General features: G+C 49.3%; 1 protein-coding gene across 1 annotated transcript in view; it reads right to left on the bottom strand.

The window, feature by feature from the left end:
• The window catches only part of Cow (Proteoglycan Cow), a 127,849-nt gene that overhangs the window by 16,210 nt on the left and 90,020 nt on the right, over positions 1–21,619 (bottom strand). Inside the window, exons 5-6 of the mRNA XM_033480864.2 lie at positions 11,954–12,099; positions 8,498–8,652 (exon numbers count right to left, since the gene is read on the bottom strand). Coding sequence (XP_033336755.1) covers positions 8,498–8,652; positions 11,954–12,099 — 301 coding nt within the window. The remainder of the gene's footprint in view (positions 1–8,497; positions 8,653–11,953; positions 12,100–21,619) is intronic.

The raw sequence follows: 21,619 nt of genomic DNA, 5'->3' as shown, positions 1-21,619 counted from the left end.
TCAGCCCTCGATTTTACGGCCGCGACGCGACTCGACGCGAACCGCAGCACCCAGACGGTTCTCGCGCGACGGCTATTGTTTGTCCGCTTTGTTGCCAATTAGCCGGGCCGCGCGCTCGCGGTCTCGTCGATCGACGGATCGGTGTCGATTTTTATAGATCGTTGTCAACCGGCGAAACTTCGCGTCGGCGACAATCGACGCCGTTGATTTATCCGGTTCGAAAAAGTTCCGAGAAAAAATTTCGTTTCGAGAGTTTCGACGGAGCTTCGCGAATTATTCGGCTCCTACCGGTTTCGAGTGCCGAGTTTCGAGTTTCTCGGGGTCTCTGGGAAAGCTTGCAACTTCAAAGCGATGAGAATTTTGAATCTCCCCGGTTTTGGGTGTCCGAGAAGTTCGAGGAAGCTCGAAGCTCGAACTCCGGACCTTCGAAAATTTCGAGCCGCGAGCACGCTTGCGGCCTCGAGAATTCGAAGCTCCGACGAGTCCCGGGCTTCGTCATATCGGAGGTTCGAAAATTCGAGTATCGAGAACCCTGGAGCATCGTCGAGGGAACCTCGGAGCCGAGGGAACGCGCTTTCGAAGAGGCTCGGAGAGAGAGAGAGTAGCTTCGTTTCTGAAAGCTTCGCTCTATCAATTACGGGGAGGGAACAGAGAGGGAAGGGAATTTTCCGGTAAAAATTCAACGACGAGGAGGATCGTCGGCCGCGTTGAAACGCGTTGGTCCCGGGTCCGTGAAAGTAATACAATTTGCCGTGTAACACGCACGGCCGAAGGAGGCTGCGATTTATCGACGATATTTCAATTCCGACGAGCGAGGCGAGAACGGGAGGGCCGTTCCCTTGTCAACGAGTTCCGAAGGGTGAGCGCGTCGTGTTTGTACAGGCCTGCGCAAAAGCTGACGATTCCTCCGTCGAGACGAAACGAGACGTGACGAGGAGATAGGAGAGAGAGGAGAGTCGACCTTTTGCATGATTAAAGCTCTCGCAGCTCCATAGAACAAATACTCCTGACCGTTTCCGGTGCTCCTTTCGCCGATAAGAATTCCGGGCAGCTCGCGTTTAATCCGCGTTCTCCGCGATTTCTTTCGCGACTGTGGCTCGTCGAAGCTGGTCCATCGAATTCCTCGCTCGTTTCTACGTATCTCGAACCCGAGCCGTGAATATCGAAGCCGGGGGCAATCGAATTTCAACCGAAATCTCTTCGAACAACCCGTTTTATTTATTAAAATCGAATATTCCATTGGCTACGCTACGCTCCGCTCCGCTCCGCTCTGCTCGACCACTGCTCGTAGCAAGCCTTCTTTACGAGGACCGCCGAGAATTCCGGTGCGCATCCGCGATCGTAGCTTTTGAACGACCCGGACAAACGATCGACGATACAGAAGCGTTTCTCTCCAATTTTGTTGTTCGACTAGGAAACGAAATGTATTGTTCACACGCGATTCCTGCAACGCGAATTCGTTAAAAGCGTGATCCGTCGATCTCTTGAACTGTGACAATGAGTCGGACTTTTGGTTCGGTTCTTCGCGGAAGAAAATCCATGCATGGAGAAGAAATTGTCTGGTTTTATCAGAGAAAGGACTGAGGACGAACAACCGATCAACGTAGCTTATCAACATAGTATAAGAGAAATCGAAGTGCAAGGAGCTGCACTCGAAGCCGTTTCAACTGTGAATCTAAAACAATTGTTCTGCTTTACGGTACAGTAATGTCTCCCTAATTGACGCTCAGATTGTCCACAAAACTGGACAATTTGGGAAGAGGAGATACGATTATTCGAGTCTTGCGATTCATTTTTATAGTTACGAAGTGTCAACAACTATAAAAAGCGAGCTAGAAGGCTCTAATAATCGTATTTTCTCTTCCCGAATTATTCATTTTTCTGCACAATTTGCATTCTGCACATTTGCATTTAAATCTGTATTTCCATTTTATATAACAAAGTGCATTTTATGTGTACGAAACCGAGTCTCGCGATTCATAGAACAGTCGCGTTTATAATGATTTTCAAAAATCTAAGCTTTGATGCTATAAAAATGATCTTGGAACGTGACACAACAATCTCAGCGGTGCCTTAGAGTCGTCACTTAATGTCTTGGACCCTAGACCCCGGTCGGTCTTGACACCCTGGCACTCGAAGCACCCTGTGCTCTTCGACAGATTCACCCGGACCGTTGTCCGCTCGAAAATCCGAGTTCGATGTCGCAAATATCTAAGATACAAGCTCCGCGATCGAACAACAGCAACAGTTCCGAAGGAAAAACAATTCACCGGAAAATCCGAGTGTCTCGCACGATCGATCTCCGACGTCGCGTCGATCTCGAATGCCCGGGTTCTCTCGCGAATTCGACTTGCTTTTCCTTCCCGGCGATATTGTTTACGGACTGTTTGCGGCATTGTCGTCCCGACAGCCCTCGGACGACCCGCCCTCGTCCGAGACTCCCTTTCATCCCTCGTCCAAACATCTCGGTCGCTCTCTCTCTCTCTCTCTCTCTCTCTCTCTCTCCCTGGAACACGATTTCAATCCCAAAGCACAATAAACGCGTCTCCCCTCGGCCCCGATCCGCGAACTTGATACCGTACCCCTTTTGTCCTCGGCCGGAGGGCTGAATAAAAACAAATTATCGAGTCACCCTCTCCCGGCTCTGATCCCCGGTCCCCGTGTGTTTACTCGATTCCCGGCCGAATAAACGTCCGATTTCCAACGCGTTCCTGTCTTCGGTCTCCCGTCTCCCGAACGAACCTAATGCAACGGACGTTCGACCGCACTCCGAGCGCCTCCGTGCTCGTGTTAACGACGCTTTCATGGCCAACGATCTCGACGATTTCATCGAATCCAGCCGATGTATCTCATCGAATCGAAACTGAGAGGTCGAAGATCATTTTCAGAATGATCGAGGCGTTGACGCCGCGCTAATTCTGCATCGGTTTTTCCCGCCTTTGACACGGAACATGAATTTCTTATCGCACGTTGCTGTACACAATTATGCCGCTTACTCTGTTATTTCACTGTTTATTCGCGGGAACAAACGATTCCGCTGATCCTGGCGGACGAAACCAATTAACGAGCGCCCGATCGAAGTTCCGCGGAGCTTCGGCTCGGAGGACGAAGGGCAAGAAGAAGCGGAGGGGTTTGAAACCTCTTCGACACGCGAGACTTCTATCACTGCCGGTGTTTTATCGAGCGGCTCTCTCTCTCTCTCTCTCTCTCTCCTTGTGCGGCGCAGCCCACCTTCAACCTTAAATTACAAGGTCGCCGACTATAGCGGGCCCGCACTGCACAGGTATCTCGGCTGAGTCGTTGTGTCAGGGACGAACAGGCGACTTAGCTACTCCGAACGCTATCGTTCCATTGCCGCGGAGTGCCTACAGCGATCTACAGGTTGATCCAACGATCACGACGCTTGGAAAAGCGACTCGATAGAAATTGAGTTGTCGCGAAAGTATAACTTCGGTTCTCGTAAGCTGTATATTTGGAAAAACCGAAATTACTTTTACGACAACACAGTTCCGAATTATTTACGACTGTTTTGAATTGTTGGGATTGTGGATATAAGTGTTCGCAATGTTTCCAATAGTCGTGGAGGACGATCCAGAAGCGGTGGTCTTTCTGAGAATATTTTATCGACTGGAGAGTTGAGACGTTTGGGAGCAGAGGGTGCTGTGGATGATTGGACGAGCGATGTGTGACGAATTTGTGAAGGAAACGAGGAGAAGAAATCTAGAACAGTGGAGAGAAACGATTATGAGAATATTGATAGGATACGACGTTCAGCTTATTGCAATTATTAAAGGAAGAAAGAATTTTGTATTTGATGCAGCGATTTACAAGTTTTGCAATATTTTATATTGTATATATTATTATATCCTATATAATATTATATATAATATATTATAATATTATATATTATGTTTTGCAATATTCTACTATATCGATTAATGAATTAATAGTAGAATATTGCAAAACCTAATATATAATATTATAATATAATATAATAACATAATATATTATGTATATAATATTATAATATAATATAATAACATAATATATTATATATATAATATTATATATTATGTTTTGTGCAATATTCTACCATATCGATTAATGAATTAAAATGCTTGAAAGTAGAGCAGGCGTTCGACCAACGTTCGGTGCTTTAAAAATGTGGAAGTAGACGTCCGGAAGGGATCTACAGGCTGATCCAGAAACGATGGATCCCCGCAAGCTTTTGGTCTACGAGAGTGCAAGTACAGAAGCGGCACGGTGCCGTAGATGGTTCGCGACGCGGAGACAGTAAAAAAAAAGGAAGAGAAAAAGAAGCCGAAAATCGGCCACTTGAAAGTTTCACTGGAAATTCGCCGATGAATTCGGTAAGTTACGACCGTGAACTTTAGTACAGTTCGCAGTGGCGCGCGACTCGACAACGGGAAACCATAAAATTCAGCGGGGGCCACGGGGCATTTCCCAGAATCTAAGATTCCAGATTGCAAGGATCCGGCGCGGCATTAAGGATCCCGAACTTTCGGACTTTACAGCGCAATTTTCTGTAACTCCCATAATTCCGAGCATATTAAGGACACCGCCGTACTTCCGGACAGGAAGAGAAGACGGCGCGCGTCGTTCCATCGCGAGCATAGTTCGCCGGCTTAACCGGAAGTAAACGACGGCTTTTCTTTCCCCCCGATTCTTTTTACCTCGGCTAATCCGGTCCCCGTTCGAACCGGGCCACCACCCACCCGAGCCAGTCTGTACTTCTAATTAATTCTGGTTCCTTGAAACGTCGCTTAAAGGTGGCCGCGCTCTCCGCGCTCTTTGCTCTCTCTCCGCCTCGACCGAATATAACATTAATCTCCGTTTCGAGCGGCGGTGAACCGCTAACGCAACTTTTCCGCGAACTATTAACTCTCGAAATCTCAATTTGAACTTTCGAGCATCGTTACGCGGTCGGCGATAGTCATTTCGCGAGATAATATTGTTCCGATGTTCGTTTCTTGCTCGCGAAAGGAAAGAGAGGGAAAGAGAGAGCGTCGTTCGCTAAGCGACGTCGACCGAGAGAGAGAGAGAGAGAGAGAGAGAGAGAGAGAGGGAGAGAGAGAGAGCTAATGGGATCCAGGGCCGTATCATTGTTTTCGGTTTCGAAGAGGTGGCGAGTTCTGAGAGCTTCGTGTCCCGAGTTCCGAGGGTTTCGAAGGAGCTCTGGCAACTACGGGAACTTTGAGTCTTCGAGGACTCCGAGAATTTGGAGATCTCGAAATTGGGGCTCCAAGAATCTCCAGCTTTGAAAATTGGGTGCTTGGAAAATTTGCGGCTTTGAATGTCAGGGATTCGAGGGTTTTGGACTACGGTGTGCAAACGTCGGGACGCGAAGAGATCGCGAGGACCGTGCAGATATTTTCTGTTTCGACGAGGAACCCGTGTCGCGAGGCTTCCGGCGTACAGGTGGCGATGAAATCTTACGCCGAGCGGAATTTACAGAATTTCGTCGGATGAAATACGATAACGAGACCGTTTCGGGGTTCGGGGACGCGCGGGGCGAGGGGTGGAAACCGCGAACGGTTAAATGGAAAGCGATTCAACCTCCTTCTCTCTCTCTCTCTCTCTCTCTCTCTCTCTCTCTCTCTCTCTCTCTCTCTGCAAGCCGCGTCGCGTCGGCTCAGATTTATTTTGCAATTTAGCCTGACAGTATGCTGTTCATCTCGCGAATCCGTGATTCCAACTTAAATAATTCATAGCCCCTAATACGAATAGCAATGGCGTCGTTTAAAACCGGGCAACGCTGAAATATTCACCGCCGAGCCTCGGCCGAACGAGCGAGTGCGCATGACGATTGAATATCAACAATTTATAAATTTTGACACGGCTTTAATGCGGCCCCTCGTTCCCCCGTCAATAACGTAATTAATACCATCAACAACAAGTCGGTAACGATGTTTCGCTGGCCGCGCCCCGAGCGCAATTTCTGCTCGATTTCGCGAGTCGCGGAGAATCGATGGAAAAATCTCCAGGACTCCAACGAGAAAAATTCTATTCGATCCGCGTGTTATTCGTGGATTTCTTGAAGCGAACACTTCCGTGTTTAATTCGAGCTGGGTTATTTTAAAAATGTTCCACGGGAATGCAATTTATAATCGACTTGAACTTTCTTTTTAAACTCGTGGCATTTCTCTTCGTACTAAGGGGTGCGTTTTTCCAATTTTTCAAAGCGACCTCGCTATTGTTTTTTAATCTACGGTACCTCGACTTAAAGTGGACTCTTCCGGCTTTAATTTAAGCTAAGTTATACGAAAAAGATCCTACGGGAATGCAACTTGAAATCGACTCGAATTATCCCAATAAAAGCGAGACATTTAACCTCGACTTAAGGGTTGCGTTTCTCTAATTCTTCAAAGCGACCTCGCTATTATTTTTTAATCTACGATACCTCGTTTTAAAGTGGACTCTTCCGGCTTTAATTGAAGCTAAGCTGCATGAAGAAGGTCCTACGAGAATGCAACTTGACATCGACTCGAATTATCCTGATAAAGGCGAGGCATTTAACCTCGACTTAAGGGTTGCGTTCTTCCAATTTTTCAAAGCGATCTCGCTATTGTCTTTTAATCTACTATACCGAGTTTTAAAAGTAGACTCTTCCAGCTTTAATTTAAGCTATGTTACATGAAAAAGGTCCTACGAGAATGCAACTTGAAAGCGACTCGAAGTTTGCCCGTTAAAACGACGGCATTTCTCTTCCCGTCGGGGATCAAGATTTTTCGATCTTTCGAAATGATCTCGCGATCCTTTTTAAACCTAAGCCACCCTATCTTAATAAAACGCGCGAGATTTACGGAGTTCTTGGCGCTGGATGACACTGATCTATACCGTTTAATATTGATACCGCGCAACGCGACTCCGGCTGACAAAATCTGGCTTCTTCCACTTTCATTATTAAATAGGAGCTTCGAATATGTGACGTGTCCGACCGTATCGATCCGGCTCAGGTAATTCTGGACACCGACGTGTATCGCGGTGCCTGGAATACTTATGGCCCCGTAAATTTATTTCTACACGACTCGACGATACAACTATCGGACAACTAGTTAGTTTGCATCCCGTTTCGGACGTAACGAGATTGCTCATATCGAGATGGAAAATGTGGTCGAATAAATTGAATGTATCCGGCGTGTCCAATCATCCGTCTGTTTTATTTAGAGAAATCGCGCTCCGTTACTTATTATCCTACCGCGGTGAGTTCACGAAGTTGGAAGCCGAATCGAGGTAGCAGAGTTCGTTGAATTAAAACGATTAAAAGAATTTTACACAACGGCGATAAACAGCATTTGCTTCGCACAGAGAGATCTATTTATTCTCTGTTAATCTTATCACATTCGTTCATGTAATACAGTAATGTCTCTCTAATTGACGCCCAGATTGATCACAAAAGTGGACAATTTGGGAAGAGGAGATGCGTTTATTACATTAATATAGATTATATTATATTAATATAACTATAAAAACGAGTAGCGAGGCTCGAATTCGCAAGGCTCCTCTTCCCAAATTGTCCATTTTAGTGGACAATCTGAGCGTCAGTAAGGGAGACATTACTGTATTATCAATATCGCGATACGAAAGTCCGCGATTTCGATGCGACTTCGATGCGTTTCTCCTCTCGTGATCGCGTTTAAACGCCGAGCGAAAACAAATCAATCGGAGGAACGGCACGCGGCGCACGTCTGACCATCGGCGGCCCGCACCACTTGTAAATCGATGCTGCAGCCGGACGTAAACGCACAGGCAAATACGTAAATTTATATCCGACGCGGCGCAAAGTTTGCAGTCTGATCGAAACGATCCCGAAAATACTGTTCGGTGAGGGGGGGGGGGGGGGGTAGCGTGGGGCAGAAGGGTGTCCAAAGCGTGCGAAAGCCCCGTTTCCCAGGGACGAGAATCAGCAGAATTCGCGAACTGCTGACCGACGCGGCGCGGGGGTGGTGCGGAGGGGTGCGGGGCGAGCCTGTATCCTGTTTCTCTGCGGTCTATCGCGGTTTTATCCGACACGGGGATCCAGTTCGCAGGCTCGCCGAACCCGGCGTGCCCTCCTCCTTCAGGGCCCGGCCAGGTTCTCGCCCTCCGAGACGATTATAGATCATAATTCGCCGGGCTAATTGACTAATATTCCCGGCCGCGGAGTATCCCGGGCGATAACGATCCCGAAACGATCATTATTATGGCTGTTTATTTGCATTATCGCGTTATTGCGCGTCCTCTCGAACGAGATACTTGATCCCCGGGTCCCGTTATAACCACGACGACCACTTTTCATCGTCCCGGCGCCACCCCGCCGCCCCGGCATTGTTTTAATTAAACTTCTGACGCTGGTTATTAGACTGCGAACCGCCAAAAATTGATTAAAGTTCGCCGTCGGCCGTTAACGGCGTTGCCGGAGAGAGAGAGAGAGAAAACGCTCCGCAACGTTTTCGGCTTCTACGCGCGCGCGTGCAATTAGACGTTAGAGGCTCACCTTGGCGCGCTTAGTGTACTTCAGGTACTGGTAATGATGATTGTCGTAGTTGAAGTCCCGCGGCGTCAGCGTGATGTCGCGGTTCCGCGTCATCTTGCCCAGCGATTTCTGCCGTTGCATCTGCATCTTCTTGCTGTGCGCTCGCAGATCCGCTCCTGCAACCATCCGAAACACGAATCAATTTATATTCGGTGAATATGAAATTTATATTCGATTTTAATTCAGACGTTGTCTTGGATCGGTTGTCCGGGATTTGTCTGATAAAATACGACTCGATTACTGCTTGAAAATTGCTTCTTTAACGTCCAGGCATTTTGCTTCGGAAAAAGGGTCGCGTTTCTTCGATATTTCAGAACGATACCCCGATTATTTTTCTAAACCTAAGGGACGTCGTTTTGAAGCGGACACTTTCGCCTTCGATTCGAGCTACTCGGCATTAAAAAAGTCCCACGGGAACGCAACGTAAAATCTACTTGAAAATTGCTTTTTTAACGTTCAGGCATTTTGCTTCGGAAGAAGGGTCGTGCGTTTCTTCGATATCTCAAAATTATACCGCGATTATTTCTAAACCTAAGCGACGTCTTTTTGAAGCGGACACTTTCGCCTTTGATTTAAGCTATGCGCCATTAAAAAAGTCTCACGGAAACGCAACCTACTATCATCTAAAAGTCACCCTTCAAAATCGAGGCATTCGTCATCGTGACAAAGTATCGGAGGTTTTTCGATTTTCCGCAATAATATGGCTATTATTTTCGAACCCAAGTTACCCCGTGTTAAAAAAAGAAGATTGCAAGGATCAAGGCGGCGAGACAGCTCGTTAACCGCGAATCAAGCAAACGAACCGTCCGTGAATTAATATTTGCCGATTCTTCGAGTCGACGCGATGAAATCCTTCGAGTGTTTATCCGAACGGTTAACGAGCTCGAAATTTCGACTGGCCAGGTGAAAAATCAACGGCTGATTCCAGCGTGTTTGACTTGCCTTCCGATCGTCGTCCTGTTGTTCGATTTGTTTCCGCCTCGTTCGCCGACAATCGGAACGAAAGGGTGGGGCGAAAAAATTGAATCGAAACGGTGAATTCGCCGTTCAAACGCGATTCTTCAAACGCGGTTCCCGATAATTCGAGCGGTTATTAGCCCCGAAAATTCGTCAGGCTATTTTTCGCGAGTTCTCGAACGCCGTGTGTAGAATCCCCGCTCCAAGGATCAACGATTGCCAAGAGCTTCGATCGTTTTGTCCGGGGCCGAAAACGGGCGCCGCCGCGGCAGGAGATCGCGGAACTCTGGGCGCCCGAACACCGGCATTATTGTTCCAACAGGCAATTATGAATATTCATGGTGCGCGGCTCTCTGTCCCGTGGCCCGGGGAGGCGCAAACAGGACACCATTGTTAAACAGACTACACGTGGCCGCGTATGAATAAACTAACTAATGAATTTCGCGCGGTAAATCGGAGGATGCGCCGATAGAATTAACGACGGCCGGAAAAATTAGCTGGCTTCGTTTTCGCTTTTCCAGGGGGGAATCTCCTTTCAAAATACTCCAAACGCTCTTCCACTTAATACACTTCCTTCGAATTTCTGGAACGAGGCGGTCTCTCAACGCGGTCGTCCGACTAAACGCAAGCTCGACTTTCCGCTCGACTTTCTTATGCAAAAGACCTCTTGCGCAGCCACGTTGATTAGCACTTCTTTGTCGTTACGAAGTTTCCACGCGAAATCTACATTTATTGCTCGGCCACGGCGATCGCAATTGCCGAATGTCGGTCGCGGATCTTTTTATGGATCCTCGAAGACGCCATTGATGCGCGAGGATCCGCGGTGTATCTTCGGCCGATCGAGAGCAAGCTTTGTTCATACTAGTCGCAGGAATTCCATGCATCGAGAATCGCGGACGCGCGTTGAGTTTGACTAACGTCCCCGGCGATATTACGGGATTAATTTCTCTGGCGCGGTAGCATGAAACAGACGATCTATTAGTAAGAAAGAAGGCTGGCCGGATAGAGTCGATAAATTATCGACAGCCGTACCCGCGATACGTTTCATCGACGAAAGAAACATATTGATAAGCTTTCGCTCGAGCCATTTCTTCGGGGGGAGGCCGGGGGGAGGAGGAGCGAAGAACATGGATGTAGGCCAGGCAAACTTGATTTATTATCCGGGAAGCCGGTTTGATTTATCACCGACAGCTTTTGAGACCCGAATTAATGGCTCCCCGGCCGGGCTAGTCTCCTTCGTATCCCGGATTCACGTGAAAACCATCGACACCGAAACAAACGTACGTCCCGGGATTCTCCGCCCGTCGTTTGTCCGACACCTTTTTTTCCTATGCTTTCGTCGGACAACGATCTACTCTCTCTCTCTCTCTTTCTTTCTATATTTTATATACGTATATTCTCCGCCACCGTTCCGCGACGTCGACCTTTAATTACGCGGACGAATCTTCGATTTCGATCAATGGCAGACCTCTTCCGCCATTTTTCACCCGGAGTTCAACCGTTAAGTGGCGGAACATGTCGTTCGATCGGACGAGGAGAAAGACGACGGCTCGGATCGGATGAGAAATAGTTTTTCGGAAATAGTTTCTCGACTTTCCTGAATTTCTGGGAGCATTTCGTTCCGGTACGGTCTTTCCGGGAGATTGCCGATCCTTCGAATTACCAACGATTACATTGAATTCTGATCGAAGAGGGAAATCATTGTCGCGAAACGGTTCGTCTCGATAATACCGCGTTCGAAGTAGCAAGCGAATGCGTGTCGGACGAAAAGGTTAACTGGAAGCTGCTATTATCGCGTCGGATCGAGATAAGTGTGTTTTACAGCAGAATTTTTCGAATTTAACACGATCTAAGACTCGAGTACTAAGCTCTTGAGATGCCATTTTCTTCGCAGTTACTGCGATTCGTGATCTTTCGATTGCAATAATTTCTTAGAAGGGAAAGAGAATCGATGCTCATCGCGTGCCTAAATTTGCTCGAATGCTTAAATATCGATGACAAGACTTTTATTCCAATTTTAACGCACGGAACAACGTCTATACTCGATAAGATATTACTAGAAATTTAATCTTGAACAGTCGGACTCGTCGAACTACGACAAAGGGTTAAGGAACAAGTAGCAGAACCGAGTAGAACTGCAGCAAACTGCGCTCAATCGCCAGCAAAGCACACGAAATCGACGTTAAAAATACTTTAGCATAGAGCAGAATATTTCGAAACAGAAAAAACAATGAATATTTCTAGCAGTTAGTTCTTTCGCACTTTACGCGATAACCGAGCTCGAACAGAGACAAGACGTTCAAGGCAGATCCTTTAAACCGTAACAGGAAGATCGAATGTCGGGAAACGTATCGAGTTTAGGGGGTTAATAAGGGTGCAAGGGGCGGAAGGGTAGCTTGTAGGTGGAATCGAGAAACTCGATGAAACTGTTTCGAAACGAAGAAACTCGATGATGGTTACCTTTGCAGGGGCAGAATCCCTTGCAGGCGATGCGAACCGACGTATGGTGGATGCAATTGTGGTAGTCGAGCCGGCACGGCGAGCTGTACGTGCGATTATCGCTTCCGCATAGGAACGTCGGCTTCACCACAGGACATTCTTGACATCTGGAACAAAAGGGAAGACACGCGTCGTTACACGAAGCCGTTCCAGCCTGCACTGTGTTTTGATATCGCCCCGCGTCTCTTCACCCACCCTGCCGACCCCCGGGGTAAACACGGTATACCTTCGAGACAGAGACCGTTGCCATAATCGCGTATGACCGAGCGCCCTATTGTTATTTTACTCGTCGGCACGCTGTTTATATCGACGTCGTAAAATCCCCGAATGCATACAAAATCGTGGCCCATTGATCGACACGTATTTACCACGCATTTACTACGCGCCGAACGCGGTGCGATTTTTTGCTAATCGGCGATATTGTTGCGACTCGATGGAACGCCGGTTGTGCTTTTGGCTAACCCTTTCCACTGGGGTTCGTGTATTCCCGGAATTTTCGGGAACGTATCGCGAGAGATTGCGCGCGCTCTCGCCCTTTCTCTCGCTCTTTCTCGCTCTCACTCTGCTCGCTCTCTCTCTCTCTCTGCTCGTTCTCTCTTTCTCTCTCTCTCTCTCTCTGCTCGTTCTCTCTTTCTCTCTCGCTCTGCTCTCTCTCTCTCGCTCTGCTCTCTCTCTCTCTCTCTACTCGCTCTCGCTCTGTTCGCGCTCTCTCTCGCGCGCTCTCTCTCTCGTATTTATTCGAGCCGGCGAGAAGCATTTTTGCCCGACCAGTTTATTATTCTCGGGGCCGCGTTACATTATCCACTCCGGGCGTACTGTTTTATCGCGTGCACACAGCGCGCGCATGCATGCATGCACACACAGGCGCAGCCCGTCCGGTTTCTAAATTCGCCGGTGTTTCCCGGTGAAAAATTTCGGAATTCCCGTAACGCACGGCTTCATAACCGTTAAGCACTGCATCGTCGTAACGGAGAATTGCAAGGGGCCGTCGCGGCAACGTTCGCAACGCGCGTTCCGCGCGGGGTCCGGAGGACGTGTCTCGCCGACTTAAGCGCCGCCGTAAAGCGGCCGCCAAGCTGCCCCGTTAATTGCAATTTCGTGAAATTCTAAGAGACCTTGATGTAACCGGATCTTGTTCTTAGGGTTCCTCTCGTTTTATCGGACGCGCCGATCGGGCCAATTTCGGCCGACGAACGCGTCGGACGCGTATGTACGTCGGGGCGCCGGGTTTTATCGGCCGTCGGAATTGCTCGACAGAATAATCGAATCCGCGCGCGAATTAATTCATTTCCGAGCGTCGAGATTACGTAGCCAATCGACTCCGATGGTATCGACACGCCGGCCGAATAATTGATAGTTAATAATTCGAGCCGGCCGGTTCGTTTCGGACGAATTGCACCGGGGAACCTGTGAAATTGCTCGTCGACAGGGGTGTCAAACGCGAGCAACGCGGGAAAAGCTAGGTAAAAAAGAACCGTATCATTGTAAACATCGATCGGCATCATTGCATCCGATTAATGCTAACCGAATGCACGCGAATCGTTCGTTTCCGAAGGTCCAGCTTCGCGAGATCGCCGCGACTTCGATATAAAACAGCTTATAAGAGAAAAACCATAACTCTGTCATTTTTTAAGACTATCTCGGTCGAAAAAATTGCTACGCGTAGCGCGACGCGTGCACCTTCGAACCGGTATAGTCGTTTAATGAAAAACTTCAGCGATTTGGTCCGAGAAAAATTCGTAAGAGTCGCTTTTTCTTTCACGAAAACGAGAAGAAAATGATCTAAGATTCAGCGAGCGACATGTAACTCGCTCGGAGGCTCCGGGACGATTTAAAAAGAACATTAGCACGAAAACGGTTAATTATGCGAACAGTCGGGAAGGCGCGTCCTCGTTAATAAAGAAGCCTGCATAGCGTTCTCCGCAGTATAATCCCGATTCGGCCGCAGCGCCGGCGTCGAGTCGGTAGCTTGCGCTTCGAGAATTTGTGGTCGTCGGCGAACGTGTAATTAGTTTAAACCGAGTAACGCGGTAATTAAGCTAGTTCAAACTCCTTTATCAAGACGCAGAGAGGAGAGGCTGGCTGGCCGCGCCCGCGCCCGGCGTTTCGAGGCCGCGTTTTCTCTTCCGCGACATCGGGCAGACGCGTTCCGGCTTGCGATAAATCGGCTCGAGATCGCGACGAAGCTCGATGGATCGCGACGAAGCTCGACGGATCGAGCGGATATAGAGAGGCGTTTCACCAGCCGCGAACAGCGAGATTTCCTCGCAGATTTTCGCGGAGGCTCGAGTTTCATCCCCGTGGAAGCGCGGCAGCAAGGCGAAAGAGGTTGTGAAAGGGGCTGAAACGGGTTGAAAGGGGTTGAAAGGGGGCGACAGAGGGTGTAACGCGAGAAACGGGAGGGCGTGGTTGATAATGTACGTGCCAATCCGCCTTTAATCTCGCTCTTTTTATATCGGCCCATCTGCCCGTGGCCCGTGAGAAGCTTCAAACTTTGGCCAGGTGTTATCGCCCGTTCGGAGAAGAAGAGAGAAAGAAAGAGAGAGAGAGAGAGAGAGAGAGAGAGAGAGAGAGAGAGAGAGGGAGAGAGAGGAAAACAGAAAAGAAAGTTTTCGACCCTCGCGGACCTCCGTCGAACCTTCCTCCGCAACCCCTATCAATTCCGCCGCGTTTATTGGCCTTCCCTTTTATCTTTTACTTAAAACGATCCCTTTCGACGTTCCGTATTCGTTTCGACTAATTCCCCGCTCTTTCCCACGAGCCGCTTCCTCTCAAAGAACGCTTTTCGATTCGAAATTCACGGTCCATCGCAGTTTCCACGCGTCTTCCCCTTTCCTGAACTTCCAGTTTCCTCGTTCGCGGATTCGCGGTTCGATCCTTTCGAGACGTCGCGGTCTTCGCGAATATTTGCCCTCGAACGGCGATCGCATTTATTTACCGTGCTCTAATTGAAAATATTAATCCTTTGCACTCGTTATGTCACGTTCTAAGGTAATTTTTATATTAACAAAGTTTAGATTTAAAAAACTGTTGTGCGAGCTACAAAACTCATGCATAAAATACATTTTGCCGTGTAAAATGAAAATGCTATAAGTCAGAAATATTATTTTACATTTACAGATAAAATAGCTTCGAGCGCGAAGGGTTGAAATGCTTGCACCGCTGCATGTACACGTCGTGTCGCCATTTTTATTAGAACGCGCGCTCGGATCTTCTACGAGAAAGTCTTTGCGATTCCGGCAACTTTGAAACGGAGAATTCGGAATCGGTCGTTTTAGGTTCGGTTAGGTTCAACGTTAAAAATTCTTCCGACGTATTCGCTGTTTAATATTCTGATATAATTCTGATCGGGCAACGAAATCAATCGACCGCGCCGCTAATGAAATTGCGGAGACGCCCACGATCCGGGGTTGCGGCCCCGATTTTTTCGAATCGGACGGCTCTATTTTTCGACTCTTGCTTCTTTTATTCGGCCGGTTCGACGTGGAACCGGTAGAACTTTTGATTTACGGGGGCGCGCGGCCCGATGGAATTCCATGAATGCGAAATGCAATCCCCGCCGCCCTGCCACTTTGCTCGTCCTCCCCTTCGGGCCAGCCTCTTCCTCCATCCTCCTCCGCCGCCCCCGTATTTCCGGTAACTCGCGGAAACTTCGGTTTTCAATCGACCCACGCTCCACGGCAACAAACAACACACGTCCCACCTGCTTATGGAGAAATACGAGTCTCCGTTACACGGTCGCCGTTCGATAGCATTAGCTCGGCTTCTCTTCTCCTCTCCATTCCTCTCCGTGTGCACGGGCGCGTGCTCCAAGGGCTGTTTTACGAGGACATTTATCCTTGTTTGATAAGAGGACGTCCGGCGGGGACCGCGATCAATTAAAAGATTCTGGCCGTTCTCTTCTGTTTGCCGACGATTCAGACGTCTGCGACGACGCGACGGATAGCTGGACGTCGATTGAACGAGCTCGTCGAGAAATCGTTGTCGATAAAAATGTTGTAACACGAGGCTCGCACGAGGCTTGCACGAGGCTTGCACGAGGCTCGCACGAGGCTGCTCGTGGATAGAGCTGCCGTAGCGAAAGGGTTAATGTACGATCGGAAATAATGATAAGACAGCTATCGGCTCGTCGACGAGCATAAACGGACCTTTGGGCGTAAAATTATCGAGCAACGGTCGATCGATGAACAAAAGCTCGAAGTCGAATGGAAGGACCCGTTTCGTATCGGTTCGAAATAAATTTTTACGAGCTCGGCCGCGTGGGCGGAGCGCCGCCTCGATAAGGTATAAACGTAAACGGTACACAAAGGTGGCCGTTTTGCGGACGAACGAACTCCGCGGAACGGTGTTTCCGGTGCGTTTAGTGCCGGCCAAGCGGAATACGAATGCCAGCGAAATAACCAATGTAGTCTCGCCATTGTTGCCCCTCCACCGGCCGTTGCGATTTTATAACCGTCCAATGCATATTAAAGCGGGAAATTACCCGGAACCGGGGGAAAATAATAAGAGTAAAAACCGGCGGGAAAGTAATGGAGAACGTCTCGCGTCGTTTCATCGCCGTTTCCGCCGGCATATTTAATTCGGCCGCGATCGGGGGCCGCCGGAGGAACGTCCCCGCGGACCGGAAACCGCGGGTTTCGTTTTCACGAGGCCCGCATTGTGTTCCGAGAAGCGTAGAGCTTCGAGAAATTGAAGAGCGACCGAGAAACCTCGGTCAGGGGTTTTCGGATTTTACGGGGAATTTTATCGATTCGCGGACCATCCCGACGAAATTCTCCATTTCTCGGGGGCCGAGTGTTTCTATATTCCATCGATTCCCCCGTAAATCGCAGCCATAAAAATTCGAAACGACGCTTCGGACGTCCCCGGGCGCGTACGCGAAGGCTTCGAACGTGTGCGGCTTGTGTTCGTCGCGTGAAAAATTCGCGAATCGGTTTTCGCCGGCTCGGAAATTGATTACGCAGCGAGCTAATTTTGAAAATGTATATGCGGGATCATTTTTGCCGACGCGGAGAACGCAGGAAGCCAACGAACTCGGATTCCCGGGCAGACGCGAAGATTCCTCCGATCTGTAAAAACGTCGCGTCTCCGCTGTAAAAACGTCGCGTTGTCGGAAGATAACGGCTACAAAGCCGGGACACCGCGTAATTTTTCTAATTAGTCGCGTTTCGAACACGCGACGGAAGTAACGGCGACGCGAGCAGCATTCAAGTATCAAGAAACAGAGTATCTCGTTCCCGCGAGACGCAAAATTTCAAGGAAACTTGATTTGCCGGTGCAAGGGCCGGCGAGCTGACCACCGGAAACCCGGCCCCAGCTTCCGTTCTCTTTCCGGTGAAAGAGTAATTAAATTCTTCCCTGTGAACCTGACTCTCTCCCTCTCTCTCCCTTTGCGCGGTCGCTCGTTCTTGCGCCGTGTTTCGCGCTTGATTTTGTTCGAATCATAATTACACCGTCGTTCGGTGTTTCTTTTTCGTCGCGCTATATCCAGCGAGCGAGCGAGCGAGCGCGCGCGCGCGCGTGATGAATATGGAGTGGATTGAACTCGACTTTTAATTTTCCACCGGAGTAATAACTCCCCCCTCTTCAGCGCTATCCACCCCTGGCCCCCGCGTGGCATCCTCGTTTCGCTCGCCGCGGTTCTGGTTTTCCGAAAAATTGGAAATTCCCGGCACAAAAGCTTCGGCGAAACAACAAGAATGCATCCGGCGCCGGGACTCTCGATAATCGAGGATCCTTGTTCGAGGAATTTCTAATACGATCGTTGAATAAGAAATTCCCGACTGCCTCTCGCCCCCCCCTCCTCCCCCAACTCCCCGATCGCGAACGATACAGACCGAGAACGCCTCGAATCGTGCTTCTCGCGGCACAGTGGAACAGGTCGGCCTTTGGTCGGACCGCAGGGAAAGCTGCATTGTCCTTTGCCGGGGGAATTTTGCCGACTGGCTTTCTATGCTTTGTCTTATTGGAAACGGGCTTCGAATGAAATGCACGCCGGTACTTCGCGATACAAAAATGTCTTTGTTACGCTGCACGCGAGCAACGTCTTTATCGAACGAATTTTTCCAGCTTTGTTTGCGAGCCGGTTCTGGGAGCGTTGAACTGTTTTAGAACTTCGCTATAGTTGTACGGCAATGTCTCCCTAACTGACGCTCAGAGTGTGCACAAAAATGGACAATTTCGGAAGAGGAGATACGATTGTCCGAGCCTTGCAGCTAGTTTTTATAGTCGTCGACAATTCGTGACTATAAAAATGAACCGCAAGGATGAAATAATCGTCTCTCTTCTCCCTAAATTGTCCATTTTAGTGGACAATCTATGCGTCAATTAGAGAGACATTACTGTATTGGCCTTCGAAATCTGGCCGAAAGCCGAAGAACGCGTCGAGATCAATATTCGAATGCCTTTCTTTTTATTTTACCGATACGATACAAATCATCTTGGCCGGATCATTGTCGGATCGAATGCTCCATTGTGCAACAGGGTGAATTTAATAATTAAACAGCTTTTTTTAGAGACTTTCTCGGCACGAGGAAAGGAGCAATCCTCGCGATCGGAGCCGACAAAATGGCGCGTCCGGAGGAAGAAGCGCGTTCTGTAGGACAATTTCATTAGCGGACGATGCGGGGAAAAGATCGCCACGACACGAAAAACTTGAGCAGCTCCTTTAACCACCGTCCACTGGAGTCTTCGTTTACGGTTACGAGGTCGTGTTTCCAGAGATTCGGAAAAACCCGAGACCGGGGAAAATTGTCCTCTTTCCCGGGCCGTGGCCGTCTGGCCAGCCGCACACGGCCTCTCTCTCTCTCTCTCTCTCTCTCTCTCTCTCAATTTCGTCAGCCGTATTTCAGAAGAAAGCAGCGAAACGATGTTTTGTTCGCGCGCCGTGATTACCGGAGAAAAGCGAGGGAACCACCACCGCCGCGACGAGGCGAGGCGAGGCGCGGCGCGGCGTCGAGTGGTTAATGGCCGGGCCTCGTGTAAAGTTTAAACGCTGTTAGCCTGATTTCGAGCGGAATTGTTACGAGCCCTCGCATTCTTGAGTGTTGCACGCTCGCGCGCGGCTCTGTCCCGCCGAAAATCGTCGGCGGGCGTCCCTCGACGGAACTCGCTTTTCACCGGCGAAAATCGACGCTGAAAAACAAACCCCCCGGCGTGGCGGCGGGCCGGTTGCATTCTTCTATTCCGACCGAGAGAACGAGCTTTCTTCTTTCGTCGATGCGCGTTTCGACTCGTCGCCGAGCAGAATAATCGTCCGCGAGAGACACTGTCTGAAAGACAATTTAAAGTTCGCGGTCACTTTTGACTCGTTAACCCTTGAACTCTCGGATGTCGAGTCTTGTCGACTTGAATATTTGTAATTACAGTAATATCTCCCTAATTGACGCTCGGATTGTCCACAAAAATGGACAATTTGGGAAGAAGAGATACGATTATTCGATTATCATAGATTGTCCACAGAAATGGACAATTATAGAGACTTTACTGTACTTGTCACAAGCGTACTAATTCTTTCTCTCTTGACCGACTAAATCTAAAAGTGTGCTATTTCTTCCTCCCTTGCCTGACGCAACACGGATATCTACTACTACCACTACTATTAATTTCTCTCTCGCCCAACGAGGCACCGACACTCGCCGCTACTTTGCCCGGTTCCTACCACTTGGCCGTGAGTTCACCCAACCGTGAACTACGGGGTTCGCGTCCCGTCGATCGACCATTGACTTCCATCAGCCTCGCAAGCCTAATCCCCGACTCGACCGCGCTCGGATTAGCGGAATCTTGATCCCGTTCCGCCTTGAAAGGATCGATATCGGTCGCCCGACCGAAAAACGAGGACGACCATGGGGGAATCGAAGTAGAAGGGAGACGAACGAAGCTCTGGGGGTTGTCGCGCAGTCCCCGTCTACTCGACGCCGCGGCAAGTGCAATTTCCATGGAAATTACGAATCGCTCGGCCAGCAACGCGGGGCATCGGACAGAATCAACCTCCACCTCATTTCCCCGTGTATTTGCGTCGCGGTAACGCGGCCGATGCGACGGGCGAATTAGTCGATCCGATATCGGACCTCCTTGCCGAGCCGGCCTTTGCAGAATTAGGCTGCCGCAGTCCGGGTCCCGGGACCCGAACCTTGTCCCCTAACCGAACGGCAGAATGAATGTGCGCCGCCCCCGTACAATTCCGGCTGCAATAGACTGCGGTTTCCAGCGTATTTTGCGGCCGTCCTCGTCCCGTCGCGGCGCCGAACCGCGCCGGTTAATGCACCGTCGACTGTTCGATGCGCAACGGGCTGTTCCTGTCCGTCTGGAAACGCGATCCCGCGTCAAGAACCAGCTTCCTGGTTCGATCGACTTCTCCACCGTCTTTCGGAGATCTCTTTTTACGGCGCACAGGGGCAGTACAGTAATGTCTCCCTAACTGACGCTTGGATCGTGCAGAAAAATGGACAATTTTGGAAGAGGAGATACGATTATTCGAGCCTCTTCTAATTCGTAACTATAAAAACGAAAAAATTAGAGAGACATTACTGTAATAGACTAATAGAGTAACAAGTAATAGACCTCACTCTACGGTCAGACAAAAGAGAACGAAGCGACGGATCTCGATATTTTGTCAGGCAGGACAGCGACAAGTGGCGCAACTGAATGTTCAGCGAGATAAAAAGGAGAATGGTACCGGATCTCGATACTTGATCAAACAGAGGAGAAACAAATGGCACATCCGAACGTTTTGCTAGACAGGGAAGGTGTAATAGAGTAGCTTGATGTTTCAGACAGATTGCAAACAGATCAGCGGTGGATCTCGAGGGACGGAAACAGGAGGAGAAGAAGAAGAAGAAGAGCAAGAAGAAAAAAAGGAGAAAGAAAAAGAAGCGAACTTCAACGTTCGATCCGACAGGAGAGGAAGAGTAGTAAATCTGTATACCTAGTCAGCCGAGAGAAGAGTAATGTATCGCCTGCTGGGGAACAGAAAGACAAGTGGTACGCGTTGGTGTGCGGTCCGACAGGGGACAGCCGGACGGGAGACTAAGTAGTATATATTAGCGTGGGGTCGGGCAGGGGAGCAGTAGTATATCCCGGTGCCTGATCAGATCGGACGGAGAGTAGATCGGAAAATTTGCCGGTATAAGTTGGAAGAGCCGATTGGGCGAGACAGCGAGTAGTACGAGTCGACGCGCGAGTAGACGGAGACGAGGATAACGCCGGTTGCCGCGAACGAAACAAAATATGTACAGTAATTATCCAAGCCTTGCGGCTCGGTTTTACAATTGTTGACAATTTGTAACTATAAAAACAGACCGAAAAGCTCGGACAATCGTATCTCTTCTTCCCAAATTGTCCATTTTCGTGGACAATCTGAGCGTCAGTAAGGGAGACAATCCGAGCGTCAGTAAGGGAGACATTACTGTAGCAGCGTGCCATCGTCGCGTGGTCCGCTTGGCGCGGCGTGCCAAGTGTTTCGAGAGTAGACTCAGGGAAGGGTGCTGCATAAAATGTTCGGGCAAGCAGGATATACGGGCCGACAGGTATTGTTTCGGTGGAGCGAGTCTACGCAGCGGCTTATCAGGGAACGCGCGGAAAACGCGCGCGGTAGAAGCCGAGCCAAAACTGTGTGCTTGAAATCGA

This window comes from Megalopta genalis, chromosome 2 (assembly GCF_051020955.1).
Source record: "Megalopta genalis isolate 19385.01 chromosome 2, iyMegGena1_principal, whole genome shotgun sequence".
NCBI classification, from domain to species: Eukaryota; Metazoa; Arthropoda; class Insecta; order Hymenoptera; family Halictidae; genus Megalopta; species Megalopta genalis.
The sequence above is the reverse complement of the archived record's forward strand: the minus strand, read 5'-3'. Positions and strand labels throughout refer to the sequence as shown.